Genomic DNA, 17347 nt, shown 5'->3' on the forward strand with positions numbered 1-17347 from the left:
CACAACACAGGAAATTTTCTTAAATAAAAATAAAAGACTAGGTAAATGTATAATAAAATGAATTTATTGAAAGATCTGTGTCTTTGTTCTCAAAGCAAAACTAGAACACTTTTTATTGCTCAGATGATTTTTCATGATCTAATTTAATTCATATGTTGAACAATCTACAAATATTTTTTTTTTAATTATTTTTGCACTGCCAATAATTAACCAGTTTATGTGGTGTTTAGGAAAAGAAAACTATACAGATATAACTATAGAATAGACATATGTAAATTTGATTGTTTTTATATGTTGTTTTGTAAAATATATAGAAGGACAAATAAAATAAAAAAAAGAAAGAAAGCATTTGTAAAAACATATTCAGAAATATGCGTCAGAGGGGTAATATGGATATCGTCCGATTTTATGTAGACAGTATTAAAAAAAATACCTTTACTACTATTATAAAAGCTACATTTCAATTATTTTTTGCACAATTTGAAGCTTTGTTTGCGCACCCCCACCAACACTTTGTTCGCTTGTCTTTAATTTTGAAATCCGCCACAGGAAGTGCGGCATGTCGTCACGTGACCTGACGTCGCGGCCAGTCACCGGAGAACCGGAGCGCTGGGTTTAACTGGGAATTCCTGCTGTCTGTGGGTCAGAGTCCGGTTCCTGCAGGTAGGAAACACAAAGCAGACATCGATCGGGGAGGATGATGGATGTTTGTTTTGTTTTGTCTCCGTTTTGTTTGTTTGATCCGTGAAGTCTCTGATGGGACATTTTCATTCTCCGCGTGCAGAACAAAGCTACGTGTCTGTGCGGTAACTCGTCTCAGCTGCTTATGCAAGCAACAAGTAGGGAGACACTACATGTGCTAAAGTCTCAACATCACGATGAAAACACTGCTGCTGGTCATCAGGGTGCAGTTATTCTTCACACACGCTAGCTAACTAGTTAACTAGCAGCCTGTGGCGGATGAAACGATGTCAGGACATCATCATCATCATCATCATCATCACAGCTCAGTCCAGACGAATTGTTCTTGTAGGAATGATTTGCGTGTTTCTGCCACTCCATTCTCCATGGAGGCTAACTGGGGGGTGGAAATGATGCCAACCAGCCAAGCATGTCTTTCAATTCAGTTCAACTTTATTTATATAGCATCAAATCATGGCAATGCCATCTCAAGACGCTTTACAGACTGAGAAGAAAACATAATGAAAGCCAATTCATAATAACCTGTATAAGGAAACCAACAGATTGAGTTGGAGGGTCCAACTCAATCTCCCATCCTGAGCAAGCACACTGGCGACAGTGGGAAGGAAAAAACTCCCTTTTAACAGGAAGGAAACCTCCGGCAGAACCCGGCTCAGGACAGGCAGCCATCTGCCTCTGCTGTGTGGGGGGAAGAGGACAGAAAGACAACAGACAACAGGAACTGCTACTCCCGGCCAGGGAGACCTGCTGAGACAGGAGACATACATGTTAATGATGCAACATTATTGTTATTGGGGGGGAAATAAGAGAGAGAGAAAGAAGCTCCGTGTATCAGGAAATGTCCCTCAGCAGTCTAAACCTATAGCAGCATAACTAAGGGATGCTAACCATCCCTAGCTATAGGACTTATCAAAAAGATAAGTCTTCAGCCTAGTCTTAAAGGTGGGGAGGGTGTCTGCTTCCCTAACACTAACTGGGAGCTTATTCCATAAGAGAGGGGCCTGATAACCAAAGGCTCTGCCTCCTGCTCGGCTCTTTGAGACTCTAGGAACCACAAGTAAGCCTGCAGTCTGCGAACGAAGTACTCTGCTTGGTATATAAGGAACTATGAGGTCTTTGATATATAGTGGTGCCTGGTTGTGGAGGGCTTTATATGTAAGGAGAAGGATTTTAAATTCTATTCTAGATTCAACAGGCAGCCAATGAAGAGAGGCTAAAACTGGAGAAATATGATCTCTCCTGCTGGTTCTGGTCGTCTGTCCTCATAACCAGTAATTAAACATGTTTAGTTGACCAAACGAGGCTTTTAAACTTGGTTTTATTCACCTCGCCATGAAACGTTTGACTGGAGTTTGGTGACATATGAGGCGATTATTTCCAGTTAAAAAGTCCCAGGAAGCGCGAACATTTCCACGTATGCAGAGTTTTCCTCCTCCAGTGCTGGCTGGACATAATTTTAGACCAGCTAATGGTAGGTTTAACTGGGAGGGCTGCATTTACTCCCAGCTTCATGGTTTTCTGAACCCCCCCCCCCCCCCCCCCCCACACGCACACACACACTCACACACACATGCACACACACGCACACACAGACATCTGAACAGGTTTAGTGATGTCATAGGTTAGATTTTCAATCCAGTTTTATTCCAAATAGAAATTAACTCACTTTTAAATCTCTGAAACTCCTTAAAAACATGAAGAAATGAGGCTTCTCAATTTTTATGAAATTATTTTTAATTGTGTCGATCCCTCCTCTTCATAACTTCTAATTTATATTTTATTGTCGCATAAAATTGTATCCTCTCATGTTTTTGTTTTTACTTCAAGCTGAATTCTAATTAATTTTGTTTGTTGCATTGATATCTGCATTGACTTATTGTACCTATTTTGCTCAATATTGCATTAATAATTTGTTTGTTTTTTTTTGTCATTTCAATTAAGTTTTGTTTAAAAAAAAAAAAAGTGCTTAAAAAAACCTGTTTTCTACTGGTCATGTGATCCACCTGCTTCAGGTGAGACAGACATGTATAAGAGTCAATACACTAATGGTTATAATCATTTTAATAATGAAAACATTCAACTTTAATCTGTTTTTCTTTGTAAGATTAATGTTTAAGGAAAAAAATCTTTGACGCTTTTCTTTATATTTACATGTTTCTTTAATAGTAGAACTGCAGGCGAAAACAAAACGCGTTTACTTTGGAGAAACTGAACAAAAAGTTCCCAGAGGAACAAAATGAATACACAGACATGAAAAGTAGACTAGAATCGGTAATTGTCTTTATTTTGGTCTCATTATTCAGCAAGTTTGCAGCGTTTATTTCATTTCGCATGTAAAAGAAGTTTCTAACAGGAGACGAGTTGATCGGTCTGCAGGTTAAAAACTACCAAAAAAAAAAACAGATTGTCAACAACAAAAATGCAACCAGTATGATCACTGGTTCCAGGGCTGTACCACCAGTACCCGCCTCAGCCCGACTTGCTCCGGCCGGGTTTTAGTGTTTCCCATTAGGTAGTAGCTACTTTAACTACTACTACTTTAGCTACTTTGATTATTATCAGAAAAATAATTAAGACATTGTAATAATCACAGTTATTATTCCTTAATTCATTTCACAAAACCAAAAGTCTTAAATCTCATTAAAAGGCCTTGGTAGCTTTTTAGGTTAAATTTACTTCAGTCTCATGATGCCAACATAACAAAATAACGTAACAACGATGTAAAAAGTGACCACCGCTGCAGAATAAATCCAACATGCCAGGAAACGGCTGGAAAGGCGACAGGACCTCCACCTGGACTTGAACGCTTGTCTTGAAACTAAATCATAAAACCTTTTTAACCTGCAGAGAAGTTAGAAACACAGGAACAATGTGTAGCTAGCTTTGACCTCCAGATGTTTGGGACATAATACTGGAACAGTGATAATAAAGGAAGAAGGCAACATATACGCACTTTTTCTCCTGACGCTTCCATTAGTTTTTTTTTTTTTTACAAAATAAAAGCCAACAATTTAAGCAAACCACAAACATGATTGCAAGTGTTTCCACTGAACGTTGTTTAGCGTCTACGCTGTGATTAAAATCTCGTCCTGCGGAGAGAAACAGATAAGTTAGTCCAGGTCATATGTCGTCGATGCAGGTTGATAAGTGATACAAGCAGCTGGAGTTTCATCCACGTGGAGGATCACCGCTGATCACAGTGGTGCTCCTGGGTTGTGTCCCATCGTTCATATTTATCCTCACAAATAGGAAGTATAAACCCAGACAGCAGAATTTCAGAATAAAAGTACTTAATATAAAAGTGAAACCAGCTGCACATACCTGGTAGCATTTCTATTGGTCGAGATCTGGGCTGCTCTGTAGCGGGCTTCATCGTTTTATTCCCATGGACTTAAAAACCTTTTCCTGTTCGCAGGTCGCCAGAATGGGCCTCCACCTCCATGGATGATGGACGCGGCGCCGTCACAAGATGCTGGCTCGTAACCGCTTCATCCTTCTGGTGGTGGTGGGCGGGGCCGTGCTGGCCATCGTCAGTCTCAGTCTCCAGTTCTGTAAGTTTAACTACTGGACATGTCCACACTGTCTGCAAGCCATAACATCAGGCCTGTTTACACTCCATGCAGAAGACGGACACACAGACGGAGAGTTTTATCATTTATTATTTGGTCTGTCACTTAACGCAGAAAACAGGAATACCTCTGGAGTTGTAAAGCTGACATACAACCAGCAAACGGAACAAACCAGAGAAGTAGAAGGCAAAAAAAACACCAGAAGAAGAGAAGAGAGGAGCTAAACACTCCGGCTGTGTCTGAATGTCCACCCTGTTCCCGACATAGTGATCTATATGGTGCTCACACCATTTCCTAGGTGTCAGAATGTCCAGAAAGAAAAAAGTAGTGCACTCAAAATTACCCACAATGCATCTTAAAGTAGTGAGCATCGATGGCCATTAGATGGGTCAATATAGACCACAATGCATTGCAGGCAGGAGCTCAAAGTGACACAAACATCAAAGCAGGTTAAAAAACAACTATAGATCATTTTATATCCTTATTTGTTGAATAAATGTGCAACAAAGAATAAAATACATTATTAGAAAATAAAATATTTTCACACCAGTTTGGGTTAGATTTTGAACAAGGCGTCAAGGTTGCCGTGGTGACAGTTGGTAGTCACGTGATCTGTGACGAAGAGAGAAAATAGCCAGCTTGGTGCTTGAATCAACAGCAGAATGGCTGCAGTGCGTCGTGTTGCCATATAGTGCAGGCCTGTGTGGTAAATGCAGAGTTAGGTAAGAGTGTGGACATTCAGGTTTTATTCTTCTTTTGTTGTGTTTAAGATGGTTGTAAAGACTTTATAGCGGCGCTAACCGGTGTCAGACCTCTGACCTCAGCACTGCCCACTGGTGGATGATCTGACTAAACAGCTGTGGCAACGTAAAGGATGCATGGAGGTATGCAACGTGTGACACTCTTTGTAATGGACACCAACACATACGTAAGGGAACAGAAATGGGCCTTTAGAATAAAAGTTTTGGGGAAAATCTTTTTCTTTCATTCCTTCATCACGTCATAAGTCAGCGTTCAGTCCGAGTATTCCTGCCAGGAGCTGTGGATCCAGGGAAAACCAAGGAAAAGGCCCGGAGCTGCAGTGGGTGGGATTTACAAGCTTTGTGAAGGGGATTGAAGACAAAAGGTGGAATCTGTAAAATAAATCACCTGTAATTTAAAAGTAAAATAATGAAAAAATAAAACATGAGTGTCAGGATTAGACTGGGATCGATCCGGCCTGCATGCGGGAATATAACGCTGGTATGTCGTGCTGTTAGGTTATCTGATCTGTTGCTCATCGACTGAGTGAAGAAACATCCAGGAGATGAAAGCAAAATTTCTCTTCTTAAATATTGAACTCCTCTTTCTGGTTTCTCAGACTTTTCATCTTTTAGAGGTGTTTCAGTGTGAATCTGCAGATATGTAGAGTAGGAATGGATTTACTTTGGTTTCAGGCAAGAGACGCTGTTCTCATTTCTCTTGTTCAAAAACACCCTTCTTTTATTATTATTTCTTTTCTGATCACTACTAGAGGAGAAAAGCTGCCGTCAATATTTTTTCATCGTACTCTGAGACGGAATCGAGCCGTTATCCAGGAAAAGCTCCTCATGTTTAATGGATGGTCCGTTCTGTTTCTCTTCCATTTGGCTTCTGATGCTAATCTGCTTCAGCATGAAATCTCCTTTTACTCCCAATCTGTTTCCAAGAAAACACAAATCCACTTTTTAGTTTTGCTCTTTGCTATCATAGAAAGCAAAGTGTAAGTTCAGTTAAAGTCTCAATGCAACCAGAGCGGCTTCCTGTTCAGCTGACAGAGGTCGCCATCATCCAGAGGAAGGTGGGAGGACTGGGGACTTCAGGGAGGACCAGTCCAGGTCCAGGTTGGTTAAAAACATCCGGTTGGGCTGCAGGTCTGGTGATTAAAAGCATCTAAGCAGGCTTCAGGTCAGAGAGGGCCAAAAACACACAAGAAGGCTATCGGGTCTGAAAACCTACAGGTGGGCCATCGATCGACGAAGTGACCGGTGGGAAAGAGAAGCAGGAGCTGAGATTACCATGGTAACTGAGCTGTTACCACATGCTTTTGTCCCGATTTGATTAGGATTTTTTTTTTGAGTCCGATTCAATTTAATTTGCAGTTCTCACGACTCTTCGATATTGCTCAAGAAGTTCTGCTCAAAACGTAACCCTTTCCAGGAACCCTAAGCAGGGTCCATACCAGCGACCCGGAGCGGTTGACGGTACCGTTCATTTCCTCGTAGACATCGCGGTCATGGTTGCGGTGGAATTTATTCGTCTTCACAACTAAAAGTAACTTAAATCTCTGATCAGAAACATCTTTCGTCTGCAACTCTAGTTAGAATAAACTCCATTTCTTCTTCTCCTGCTTTCCAAGCAGGATCGCCATAATCGCGTCAAACCTGCTGAATCGCCTCTGCTCTTGAATCTTCTGCCCATCTCAGGTCCATTATCATCACACGAAGCTACTCTTGACCGGATTGAATCAAACCATAGAAAGAAGCTTAATAAGTTTATCGTTTCACACACACACACACACACACACACACACACACACGGTTCTTGTTTCCACCATATTTTAGCTGTTAAGTCCAAACATTTAATCCTTTCTTTTTTATTAAAACAAGGATTAAAGTTGTGAAAAGGATTATCTGTTGTCCATTCCAACCTTTCATCTGAACCATCCCACATTGTCCTTTGTGGACAGACAGCTTCTGGACATTGGATCTGCACATTTCTATTGTTTTTATCTGTTTTATGCTTTTACAAGATGCACAGCAGCCGTGATAAACATGTGTATATTTATTATAAGTAAGCATTTTACGTCCTTCCTGAGAGGAGCTCATTCTTTTGATATTTCTACTGCTTTTAATACACAAAGTCTGAAAATATATCAGTCAGTCATTATTTATAAAGCATTTTTATGTACAATAAAAATCTAGCACAAAATGTTTTACATTAAAAGCAGGAAAAGAAGAGAAAGGAAATAATATCACTCATCAAATCCCCTAAAATAAAGGATCTATGAAACCCATGTTTACACAACACACCAAACACAGAAGAGGAAGAGGAGCCGTCCCGTTAACCGCGTCGGGAAACTCAAATCCTGGAAACGTTTAAGAGAATAAGAACATCAAACATTTCCTGCTATGATCTGAAAATAATCCTAAAGCCCATCTCTTCTGTTGTCGCCATGTTTTCATGGTTTTTACATCCTATAATTTCAGCAGCTCCTTCCAGTCTAACGCTGCAGTAATGCGCCCCCTGGTGGAAACCTCCGGTAACAGCCACAGTGCAGAAGGATAAACAATCAGTCGGACGACAGTGCTGGCTGAATATGCAAACGAAGGGTTAAAAAACAAGCATTTCCCAGCCTACAGGGTGTGTGTGTGTGATTATTTTGGTGTGTGTGTGGGTGAATGTGGCTTGTAGTGTAGAAGTGCATTACCAGTCATGTCCAGCATGTGGGTTGTGCAGCGTGGAGCCACAAAGGCCTGATTGTGCAGACTGATGGGTGGATGAGGAGCTGGAGAGGCGGCACAGAAAGAGAGGGGGGGGCAGGTTACGGTGATGAATGAGCTCCAGTGTTCCCAGTCAGACCTCCAGCAGCACTTAAAATGCTCTCCGCTGTTGCTGTGCAGCTTTTCTTCTTCATCTTTGGTGAGTCTGTGTGATCGGGTTTTCTGTTCTTTTGTCATTTGTTTCTTTTATTGGAGACACTGCCATGTGGTTCTTTTTATTAAACATTGATACCGTCTGGTTTACGTGGAGTTCAGAGTCCTGACTGGGAAACAAATCCGTCTGCTTTGGGTTTGTTGGGTTTTTTCTCATCACCAAACTTTCTTCATGCCACTCGTTGAGGTGGAAAATGTGTTTCCCATTCCTATATGGTTACTAGTGTCTCATCCGACAGGTTGTTGGACCACACAGAGCAAATTATGCCCCAGTAATGGCAGAAATGAGATTTTCTGTGTTTTGTACAGGTCAGTGAACAGACAGCTGATAGCAGATGTGTTGTTTTCTACGTCTGATTGATTATGAGAACATGAGCGGTCTGTACACGCGGAACTGCTCCTGTTTCTCTTTATGTTGGTGTTTTTATAACAAACTTTCCCTCCTTTATCTAATTTAAGGCTGCATCCATAGAAAGCTCTGAGCATCGTGTGTGAACATACTGGGATGTCCTGCAGCCCCACTCCTCTGCCGCTCCACCAGTCGTCCTTTTCCTGCAGTAAATCTGCTGTAACGTCTCTGCTGGATGGATTTTCTTCTGTTTTTATATCTTCTCTGCATTTTCATTTCTCCTTACAGTGAACCTGATTCCCACCACTCCCATGGCGGAGGAGCAGTCGTTCCAGGTTGTTGAGGACAAAGCCGACGTGGTTGTGGGAAAGGGTAGGAAAAGGGTGTTCCCAGTGCCCCCCACCCAAGAGCCCGACCCCATATTGGAATCTTACGGCTACTGCAACATGCCGAACCGAACCGAACAGGCCTGGGAAGGTGAGACCTTCATGAAACATTAAAACTCGAACACTTCACCTTCTTTTTTTATATCTGATGATCCATTCTTCTACTGTCAGAATCAGAACTAGTTTTTCTGGACGGAGTCTGAATAACAGACGCTTTTTGTAATTTATGCGTACATCACTTGAACATGCTCACAACTCGAAAAGCAAGTGGGACACCTCGGACTTCCATGTGGATCTCCAGACAGTTGTCTTCCAAAAGAAAATGAGAACAAAGCCAGAGTTGGTGTTTGTTTGACTGTTCCAGTCGAAGAAGAGAGAAGTCACATAAACGCAGTTTAGAAATGAAGCAGGTGGTCCGGTGTTATGATCTGCTGTATTTTATGAACCAATAAGGCTCATAAATACACAGTCGGCCTCAGAAACGCATGGAGCCACCAGGAAAAATGGCCGCCATGAGAGATGTCCTGTCTGTCCCTGTTACGGGGTTAAACTGGACGGTTTTCTTCCTGTCCATCTTCGGCCGTTTCATACCTGTTCTTTCCTCATGAACATTTCTGTGGTTACAAAGCTCCTGATGATTCACTTTGTTTTATCATCAGGTTGAAGAAATCTGTTACCATGACAACATCAAGGTTTTCTTGTCACCTGAACCCAGCTCTTGAGTTCTCATTGGCTGACCCACAACTCCTGCCAGGCCGAACTGAATGCCAGGCAGTTTGATATTTCAGATTAAATCAAATCAAACTTTATTCATGCAGCACTTCTCATACAAAGGTAGCTTAAAGTGCTTTACATGATAAACACAAGGGCCGTGACGATATGCTTTTGTCCCGATTTGATCCCAATTTTTTGGGTTCTGACTTGATTTAAATTGTGATTCTCACAATTCTTTGATATTGCTGATTTTTGTAGATAAAAAAAAACACAAAAAAATTAAAACTTTTTTCTTTTTTGCTCGTCATTTTTCTTGATTTCAATGAGAATAAAATACAGAAGCCAGACCATCATTCTGCTGCTATAACGCCCAAGAAGACAAGTTAAAAGATCAATAAAAATGACAACAAAAATTTTATCATGGATTATTTTATTTTTCATATATTTTTTTTATTTTTATAACAAAAATATTGATTTTAAAATTGTGAAGCCAAACATACCTAATTTTGAGTTTTTTCGTTTTGATTCCCCACCCCTACTAGATTTGTCCCTTTTGTTGAAAAGATGGAGTTGCTAAAGAGGTCTTCACTCTTGCTAGGTTTACCGCCAGTCGCTACGTTAGCAACACGGCGTTAGCTGAGCTCTGCCATGTGCATCAGGGTAATCTGTCCCAGCTGCAATGAAATGTGTTCAATGTTTTTGTAGTTATTCATCATAATTACTACATTAAAGTCCCATCCCTAATATAAGACAGACAAATATCACTTCTTTTGATTGCTGGGTTAGACTCCGGCGCCCCCGCAACCCTGAACTGGATTAAGCGGTATAGAAAATGAAAGGAGGACTCCTTTCAGCCACTTTGTTTTTGCTGATGAGACTTTTTCTGACAGGTCACAGTCCTGCAGACTACCGGCTTCTGTCTGTCCAGGTGATGATTCGCCACGGTGATCGATATCCACTATACTCCATCCCTAAGACCAGGAGACCGACCATCGACTGCAGCCTGTCCACCAGCAGGTAAACATGATAATAAATAGATTCATTAACATGATTAACTTCGTTCTTATGTTATCAGAAACACGTTAGGGAGACTTTCATTAATCAATGATGAAGTATTTCCAGAGACATAACGGTTCATCTGTACAGAAGTATTACAGTTATGATGATGTGTCGTCATATTATTTGATCTGTTCTGTCAGAACTGCAGGTGAAAGGTGACAGTGAGTCACGTCCAGAATTAAATCTGCAACAGTCGGACAGAAACGGTCCAAAGTGCAGAAGTTACCCCTGCAGATCCGATCGCACTGCGGGGGTCAGCTGCATCACACAGGCTGTAGTTCAAACTGCCATGCTAACATGCTAGCATCAGAGAACCAGAACGCCAGAACACGTTCACCTGGCGTCCAGTTTGGCCTCAGAGACTTGGTTCTGCTTCATCCCCTGTGATACCAACTGGTACTGCAGGGGCAGTGTTGAGTTGTATAGCTGACACGCAAAAGGAACAAACCAGAGAAGAAGAACAGGAAGAAAACAACACGGAAAACGCAGAATAGTGAAGAAATAGTTTTTATTCTTCTTATTTTGGTGTTTTGAGCTCTGAACTCAGCACTTCTCACTAGTGGATGAGCTGACTGAACAACCATGGCAACGAAAAAGACAGATGTAAGTATTAGAGCAGCGAGTGTGATTTATGTACACGAGGGAGCAGACGGGGGCCTTGAGTCGGGACATGTGAGGAGAAAAGACTTAAACACAACACTCTGTCTTTGCTCCGCCTCCGGCTGCACTTTTCAGCAGCACTGATCTGCTGCATCTGTTTGCTTTGTGCAGATGGATGCACACACGCTCTCTTATCCGTTGAAGCCGTTTTATCTTGCTTGATGTGAGCAGATCTGTGGAGCAGCCGCTGCAGAGGATGCTGGTGGATAAAACAAGCACGCTGCAATGAAATACTCTCATCTGCTTTCATTTCTTATGTTCTGAGAGTTTCAGTTCACTTCGCTCTGCTTGTGAATACACTCTTCAAAAGAAAAGGGATTAAATCCTGAAGATGAAAAGTCCATATGGTCATCAAATTCCCAGGGATGAATCCCTTTTAGAGGCCACACACACACACACACACACACACACACACACACACACACACACACACACACACACACACACACACACACACACACACACACACACACACACACGAGTTCAGGTCTAACCGGTGAGTTTAATTCTCTTCAAAGCTTTCACTGCAGCCACGCCAGCTTTGCACATCTGGACAGAACACACTGTTATCTTCACAGCTGGAACAGTGTGGACACAGCACCGATCTGTGTGTCATATCTGCTACTTATTTTACTGTCCTTGATCTGTTCGCTGAATGGAGGTCAGACACGGTGGAGGCTGGATGTTTGCATCGCTCCGTTTCCACATGTAAAACTTAAATAACGTGGTTCTGCTCCTGTTTGTTACTTTTACTTCTACCGTTCTTCTTCTACCCCTGCTACTCCTGCATGTTTCTTCCACTTCTGCTGTGTCTTCTTCCTCTTTGCTTCTTTCTGCTTTTACTGTCATTCTGTTTTGTTAAACTTCATGGTCATTTCTCAGCTCAGAGAGCCTGAAAGCCACACTATGTTTTTAATCCCTTCATAAGGTCTGAATGTACAGAAACATGAATATTAACGAAGCTGCGGGTCTTCAGCTGGGAACGAAGTCACATTCCCAGTCTGTGTCGTAATCGGAGCTTTTCTCTGCTGTATCGTGCCGTCCAGCTAAAAAAGACTGAGAAATCCTTCGCCGTTAATCCGTAATTCATAATCCTGTCGTTTTTTCATCTCTCCATCCCCTCCTTCCACACTGACCTCTCTCTGTCCCGTCTCCTGTGAATAATCCCCCCTTAATGTAATTGGGATGTAAGCTTTGCTTGGCAACAAGGAACCTAATGAGGGCTTTTTGTTCACACCACTGTCTCCATCCAACCGTCCATCCATCCATCCGTCCGTCCGTCCGTCCATCCATCCAACCATCCATCCATCCATCCACCCATCCAACCATCCGTCCGTCCATCCAACCATCCATCCGTCTGTCCATCCAACCATCCATCCAACCATCCACCCATCCAACCATCCATCCATCCATCCATCCATCCAACCATCCGTCCATCCAACCATCCATCCGTCCGTCCGTCCGTCCATCCAACCATCCACCCATCCAACCATCCATCCATCCATCCATCCATCCATCCATCCATCCAACCATCCGTCCATCCAACCATCCATCCGTCCGTCCGTCCGTCCATCCAACCATCCATCCATCCACCCATCCAACCATCCGTCCGTCCATCCAACCATCCATCTGTCCGTCCATCCAACCATCCATCCAACCATCCATCCGTCCGTCCATCCATCCATCCATCCACCCATCCAACCATCCGTCCGTCCATCCAACCATCCATCCATCCGTCCGTCCATCCAACCATCCATCCGTCCGTCCGTCCATCCAACCATCCATCCGTCCGTCCATCCATCCAACCATCCGTCCATCCATTCATCCATCCATCCGTCCGTCCAACCATCCATCCATCTGTCCGTCTGTCCGTCCGTCCAACCATCCATCCATCCACCCATCCATCCATCCATCCATCCATCCATACATCCATCACACCCTTCTAATCCAGTCTTGGTCGTTGAGGCCAGGACATCTAGCTGCTATGAGGCAGGTTACACCTGGGCAGGTGTCGCTGAGGGTCATGTTTGTTCCTGGAACACTCACTGATCACTATTGAAACTGTGTTTGTGTGTCTGCATTTCTCCTATTCTGCCCCCCTACACACACACACCCACACACACACACATTTTCCATTCTGAGTTTTAATCTTCAGACATCTGTAATCTATCGGATCATCGACTCTTGCATTCCTCCTTCAGTCTGCTGTTGTTCCTCCATCCCCACCTTTCCCTCCACACATACTGAGCAGGTAGAGACACCTCATGGTGAAGGTTGGCATGACAACCACGTGTAATCACAGTACAATCTCCGGTCCAGCAGATCTTGATTCTCCAACAACTTCTTGGTTTTTCCTGAAAGCTGTACATTTAGAGGTTTTTGCCATGAATAAACCTCTCGTGGTTTTAATGTTTCATCAGCGGTTGTTATTTCTGGACCAGTTAAAATGGTTTTTGTCTCTAAGTACTGCTCAGTGTTATAAATAACAGCTTTTTTCAAGTACCAACTGCTGTTTTGCAGAAAAATCATAAATGTTTGGAGAGTTGTTCAAAGCAGTCATGGTTTTGTTTATCAGGACTTTGTGTCATGTCTGATTCCCCCTCCCCTCAGGGAGCCGTCCCACCCACTGCTGAAGTCCTTCATTGGTCACATGGGCCGGGCGAGTCGTGGTCACTGGGAGTCCCCGCTGGGTTCTGTCCCCCGTCTGCCCAACCACAGCTCCTGTGAGATGGGAGAGCTTACACAGACAGGTACTGAGCCACACCGGCTGGAGAGCTCAGCTGACACCAAAGGTTTTAAAACGTTTTGTACAGTTAGAAGTAAACCTGCTGTTTTCCTCCTGCAGGTGTGGTGCAGCACCTCCGTAACGGGCAGACCCTCCATCATGCTTACAAACAGCACCGTCTTCTCCCCTCTGATTGGTCCCCTCGTCAGGTTTGGGTGGAGACGACGAGTAAGAGTCGAACCCTCCAGAGCGGGCTAGCGTTCCTGTACGGCTTCCTCCCGGACTTCGATTGGACCAAGCTGACGGTGCGTCATCAGTGGAGCACGCTGTTCTGCGGCTCGGCGTGCGACTGCCCGGCCAGGAACAGATACTTAGAGGAGGAGCAGAAGAGGCAGTATCAGCTCAGAGTGGCCGACACCAACCTGGACCGGACCTACGCCGACATGGCGCGCACTTTGGGCCTTCTGACCCGCCAGCTCCGAGCTGCCAACCCTGTAGACTCGCTGTTGTGCCACCTGTGCCACGGCCTTCCTTTCCCCTGTGCTCCCACTGGAGATGGTGGAGCTGGTGGGTGTCTGACGGTGGCGCAGCTGCGTGTTATTCGCCAGCAGCAGCTGGATGACGAGGCGGATCGAAGGAGAGTGGGGCTGTACCGTAAATACGCCGTCCTGGCCATGTATCCCTACTTGAATCGAACTGCTGCCAAGATGGAGCGCGTCGCCATGAGCAGCGAGGCCGGGCGTCAGCCTCGCGCAGGTGGCGAGGAGACCTTCACCCTGTCTTCAGCCCATGACGTCACGATGGCCCCGCTACTCAGCGCCCTCGGACTGGAGGACGCCAGGTTTCCACGTTTCGCGGCGAGACTGGTCTTTGAGCTGTGGAAGAGTCCTCCTGCGATGGAGGCGAAGAAGAGGGCTGGAAAAGGCCAGAAGTCCAAGCTGAAAGATGGAGAAGTCTTCATCAGGGTGCTGTACAACGGTGAAGATGTGACGTTTCACACCTCCTTCTGCCGCTCCTACAACCGGCTCGTCGGCCGGCCGCTCTGCCCTCTGAGAAACTTCCTGAGCTTCGTCAGGAGAGACATGTTCAGCGTTGCCGATGCCACTTCCTACAAGGAGGCCTGTTACAGGCGTCCTGCTTGAACTCAGCCGTCGGGTGATTGGACTTTATTTTCCTCTGAAAGAGCTCCTCATCGTGTCCCATGTTGTAAAAAATCCTCAACATTCCTAAAAACCAAGCAGAAGGACAGGGACCGCGTCCAGTCTGATATAAACTGTCTTAAAGTGTGCATTCAGTGCATCTCTGATCAATGATTATTCCAGAGAAGCTCTTCAGCACTTTGTCACTTTATTCCTACATTTCATTGCACCGTGGAACTTTAAGATGGCAGCCTTCCCAAGTCCCTGCAGGAAAGAGGGAACGCTATGTGGAAATCCAGCGTTGGATGATTCATTCCTCTGAAACATTCTGTGTATGAAAAGTCGTGTTAGTTTGGGCCACGCTCCTCCGTCTGGCTCATCGTTGCAACGTTTGGGTGGTCAGTCTTTTTATCGGAGGGTTTGGTGCTACGGTTGATGAATTCTACTTTTGTATTTATCAATCGATCTAAAAACGGTTCATAAAAACGTCTTTATACTGTACATCACATGCGCAGTGAAATAAATGCTGTTTGTTTTAAATCCCGACTGGTTTTCTGAGACTCTGCAGCCGAAACACCTTGAATGATTTACAGCGGCTCTGTGATGCCATTTCTAGTTTTCTGAGTGTTCTACAGTGTTATAGAGTTTAAGACTCATCAGACATGTGAGCAACGCCATTTTATATCACCTAAATGCATTTTTGAGTTTTCCAGCACACTCTACATTTGGTTTCCATGGCGACAGAAACAATTGGTTTTAGAGTTTTTTCTACTTTGAAATTTTAGTGATGTCCCGGGGGAGGGACTCAGTGATTGGTCATCTTCTCCAGGTTGTGTACGTTGATGAGAAGAAAGCCACGCCCACCTTTACTGCTCAGTGTAACTACTCCTGGCAGTTGACCAATCAGACGCAGCCTGCAGGACATGGGGCGGAGCTTTCTCTGTTGGCTTGTTTCTGACACAGGCTGATCGGAGAGGATCAATTCAAGATAAAATGAAGGGGTTTGTGGAGAAATGCTTGATTATTTCTTGCCCTTCTAAACTTAGATATTAAATTAAATTAGACTGAAATGTGCATCATAGAGACACTTTAAATTTTAAATTACCATTAAAAAGTACTTTTGTCAGTAAGATGTGCTTATCACTTTAATATCTGGGCCTGTTTTTAGGCCTCTGTGTGGAAAGCGCTTTCCAGAGTTTATCTCTGCAAACACGGGTCTTTGTGTGAGGAGTTTGCAAGCCAGGCCCTCTGGTTTTCTCCCACCATCCAAAGACATGCATGTTAGGTTAATTGGTTACTCTAGGAGTGATCGTGAATGGTTGTTTGTCTCTGTGTGGCCCTGTGATGGACTGGCAAGCTGTTGTAATCTGGTTCAGTCAAATCCATTATAATCTGCATCAATCCATCATATGTAGAATAAGCATGAAAACTCAGTGGCTGCTTCGTTTGCCATGTTAGGAGACCAACATATTACCGTTTCCATTGACACTTTAGGGTTTCTCATTTGTTAAATGTGTTAAAATACATCTAAAACACACTTAAAAGAAACATCAATAAGTTTCTATAGTACTTATAACTTATATAAAAGTTTCCATATAACTATATATATATCTATCTTTCTATGTAACTTCTTTCTATAAAATCTATAAGTCTCCATGTAACTCGGGGCCATAAGTTCCTGAGAGAAGTGTTGTTATGATGCAAAAACACAAATTTTTAGGTAATAAATTAACTTGTTACAATCAGCTGAATAACAAGTGAAGTTCAGGTTTAGATGCTTTCCAGTGTTTGATGGAAGCTCCTTTACTGGTCATTAAATCCTCATGCAGCCATTTTATCAACAACTAAAACCTGCAAACTGTCGACTGCGGCTATGCCTGCATACTGATCACTTATACATTATTTAAAGATTTATTGTGCTGATATTTTCTAAAATCAAATGATGCGTTCATATGTAATGATTTTTTTTTAACAAAGGATTTTATACTTTATAGAAGATAAAGTCCGATGTCTACATATACAGGATAAAGTCATTTAATACATGTTTTTTTTTTTTTTTTTAAGAAAAGAAGCAGTAATAATTATATAAAGTAGTCAAAAATATAAGGAAGTATATTCATTTATTACAAGAACAATAAAATATAATAAAAGCTTAACTGGATCTGATGGCAGTTCCATTCTGAATGGAGTGCACAGAACAACGCAGGGATTCATAATCAGAAAACATGTGAATATTCCAGTGAAGGAAGTGATGTGCTCATCTACATAAGGGAGATTCATTCAGATCTATTGCATTTAAAATCCCCAGAAACACTTTGTAGATGAATTCCCAGGTGTACCACCTCACCTGTTCTCCCATCATCCCATCTG

At 43.2% G+C, this 17347-nt stretch overlaps 1 protein-coding gene across 1 annotated transcript; it reads left to right on the plus strand.

Annotated features, from left to right (window-relative positions):
* The first annotated feature begins 595 nt into the window (after positions 1–595).
* Positions 596–15355, plus strand: pxylp1 (2-phosphoxylose phosphatase 1). The gene is made up of 6 exons (XM_079246268.1): positions 596–663; positions 4118–4253; positions 8583–8771; positions 10285–10411; positions 13724–13863; positions 13959–15355. The coding sequence occupies exons 2-6, from the start codon at positions 4172–4174 to the stop codon at positions 14978–14980; spliced, it is 1560 nt and encodes a 519-aa protein (XP_079102394.1). The 5' UTR covers positions 596–663; positions 4118–4171; the 3' UTR covers positions 14981–15355.
* The last annotated feature ends 1992 nt before the right edge of the window (positions 15356–17347 follow it).

This window comes from Telmatherina bonti (assembly GCF_933228915.1).
Source record: "Telmatherina bonti genome assembly, chromosome: 9".
Lineage (NCBI taxonomy): Eukaryota > Metazoa > Chordata > Actinopteri > Atheriniformes > Telmatherinidae > Telmatherina > Telmatherina bonti.

Excerpts from the sequence above, each read along its gene's own strand:
- pxylp1 (XM_079246268.1), top strand. The coding sequence starts at position 4,172 with ATGCTGGCTCGTAACCGCTTCATCCTTCTGGTGGTGGTGGGCGGGGCC. Across the intron at positions 10,412-13,723 it reads TGCAGCCTGTCCACCAGCAG|GGAGCCGTCCCACCCACTGC; the intron begins GTAAACATGATA and ends CCCTCCCCTCAG. Across the intron at positions 13,864-13,958 it reads GGGAGAGCTTACACAGACAG|GTGTGGTGCAGCACCTCCGT; the intron begins GTACTGAGCCAC and ends TTCCTCCTGCAG.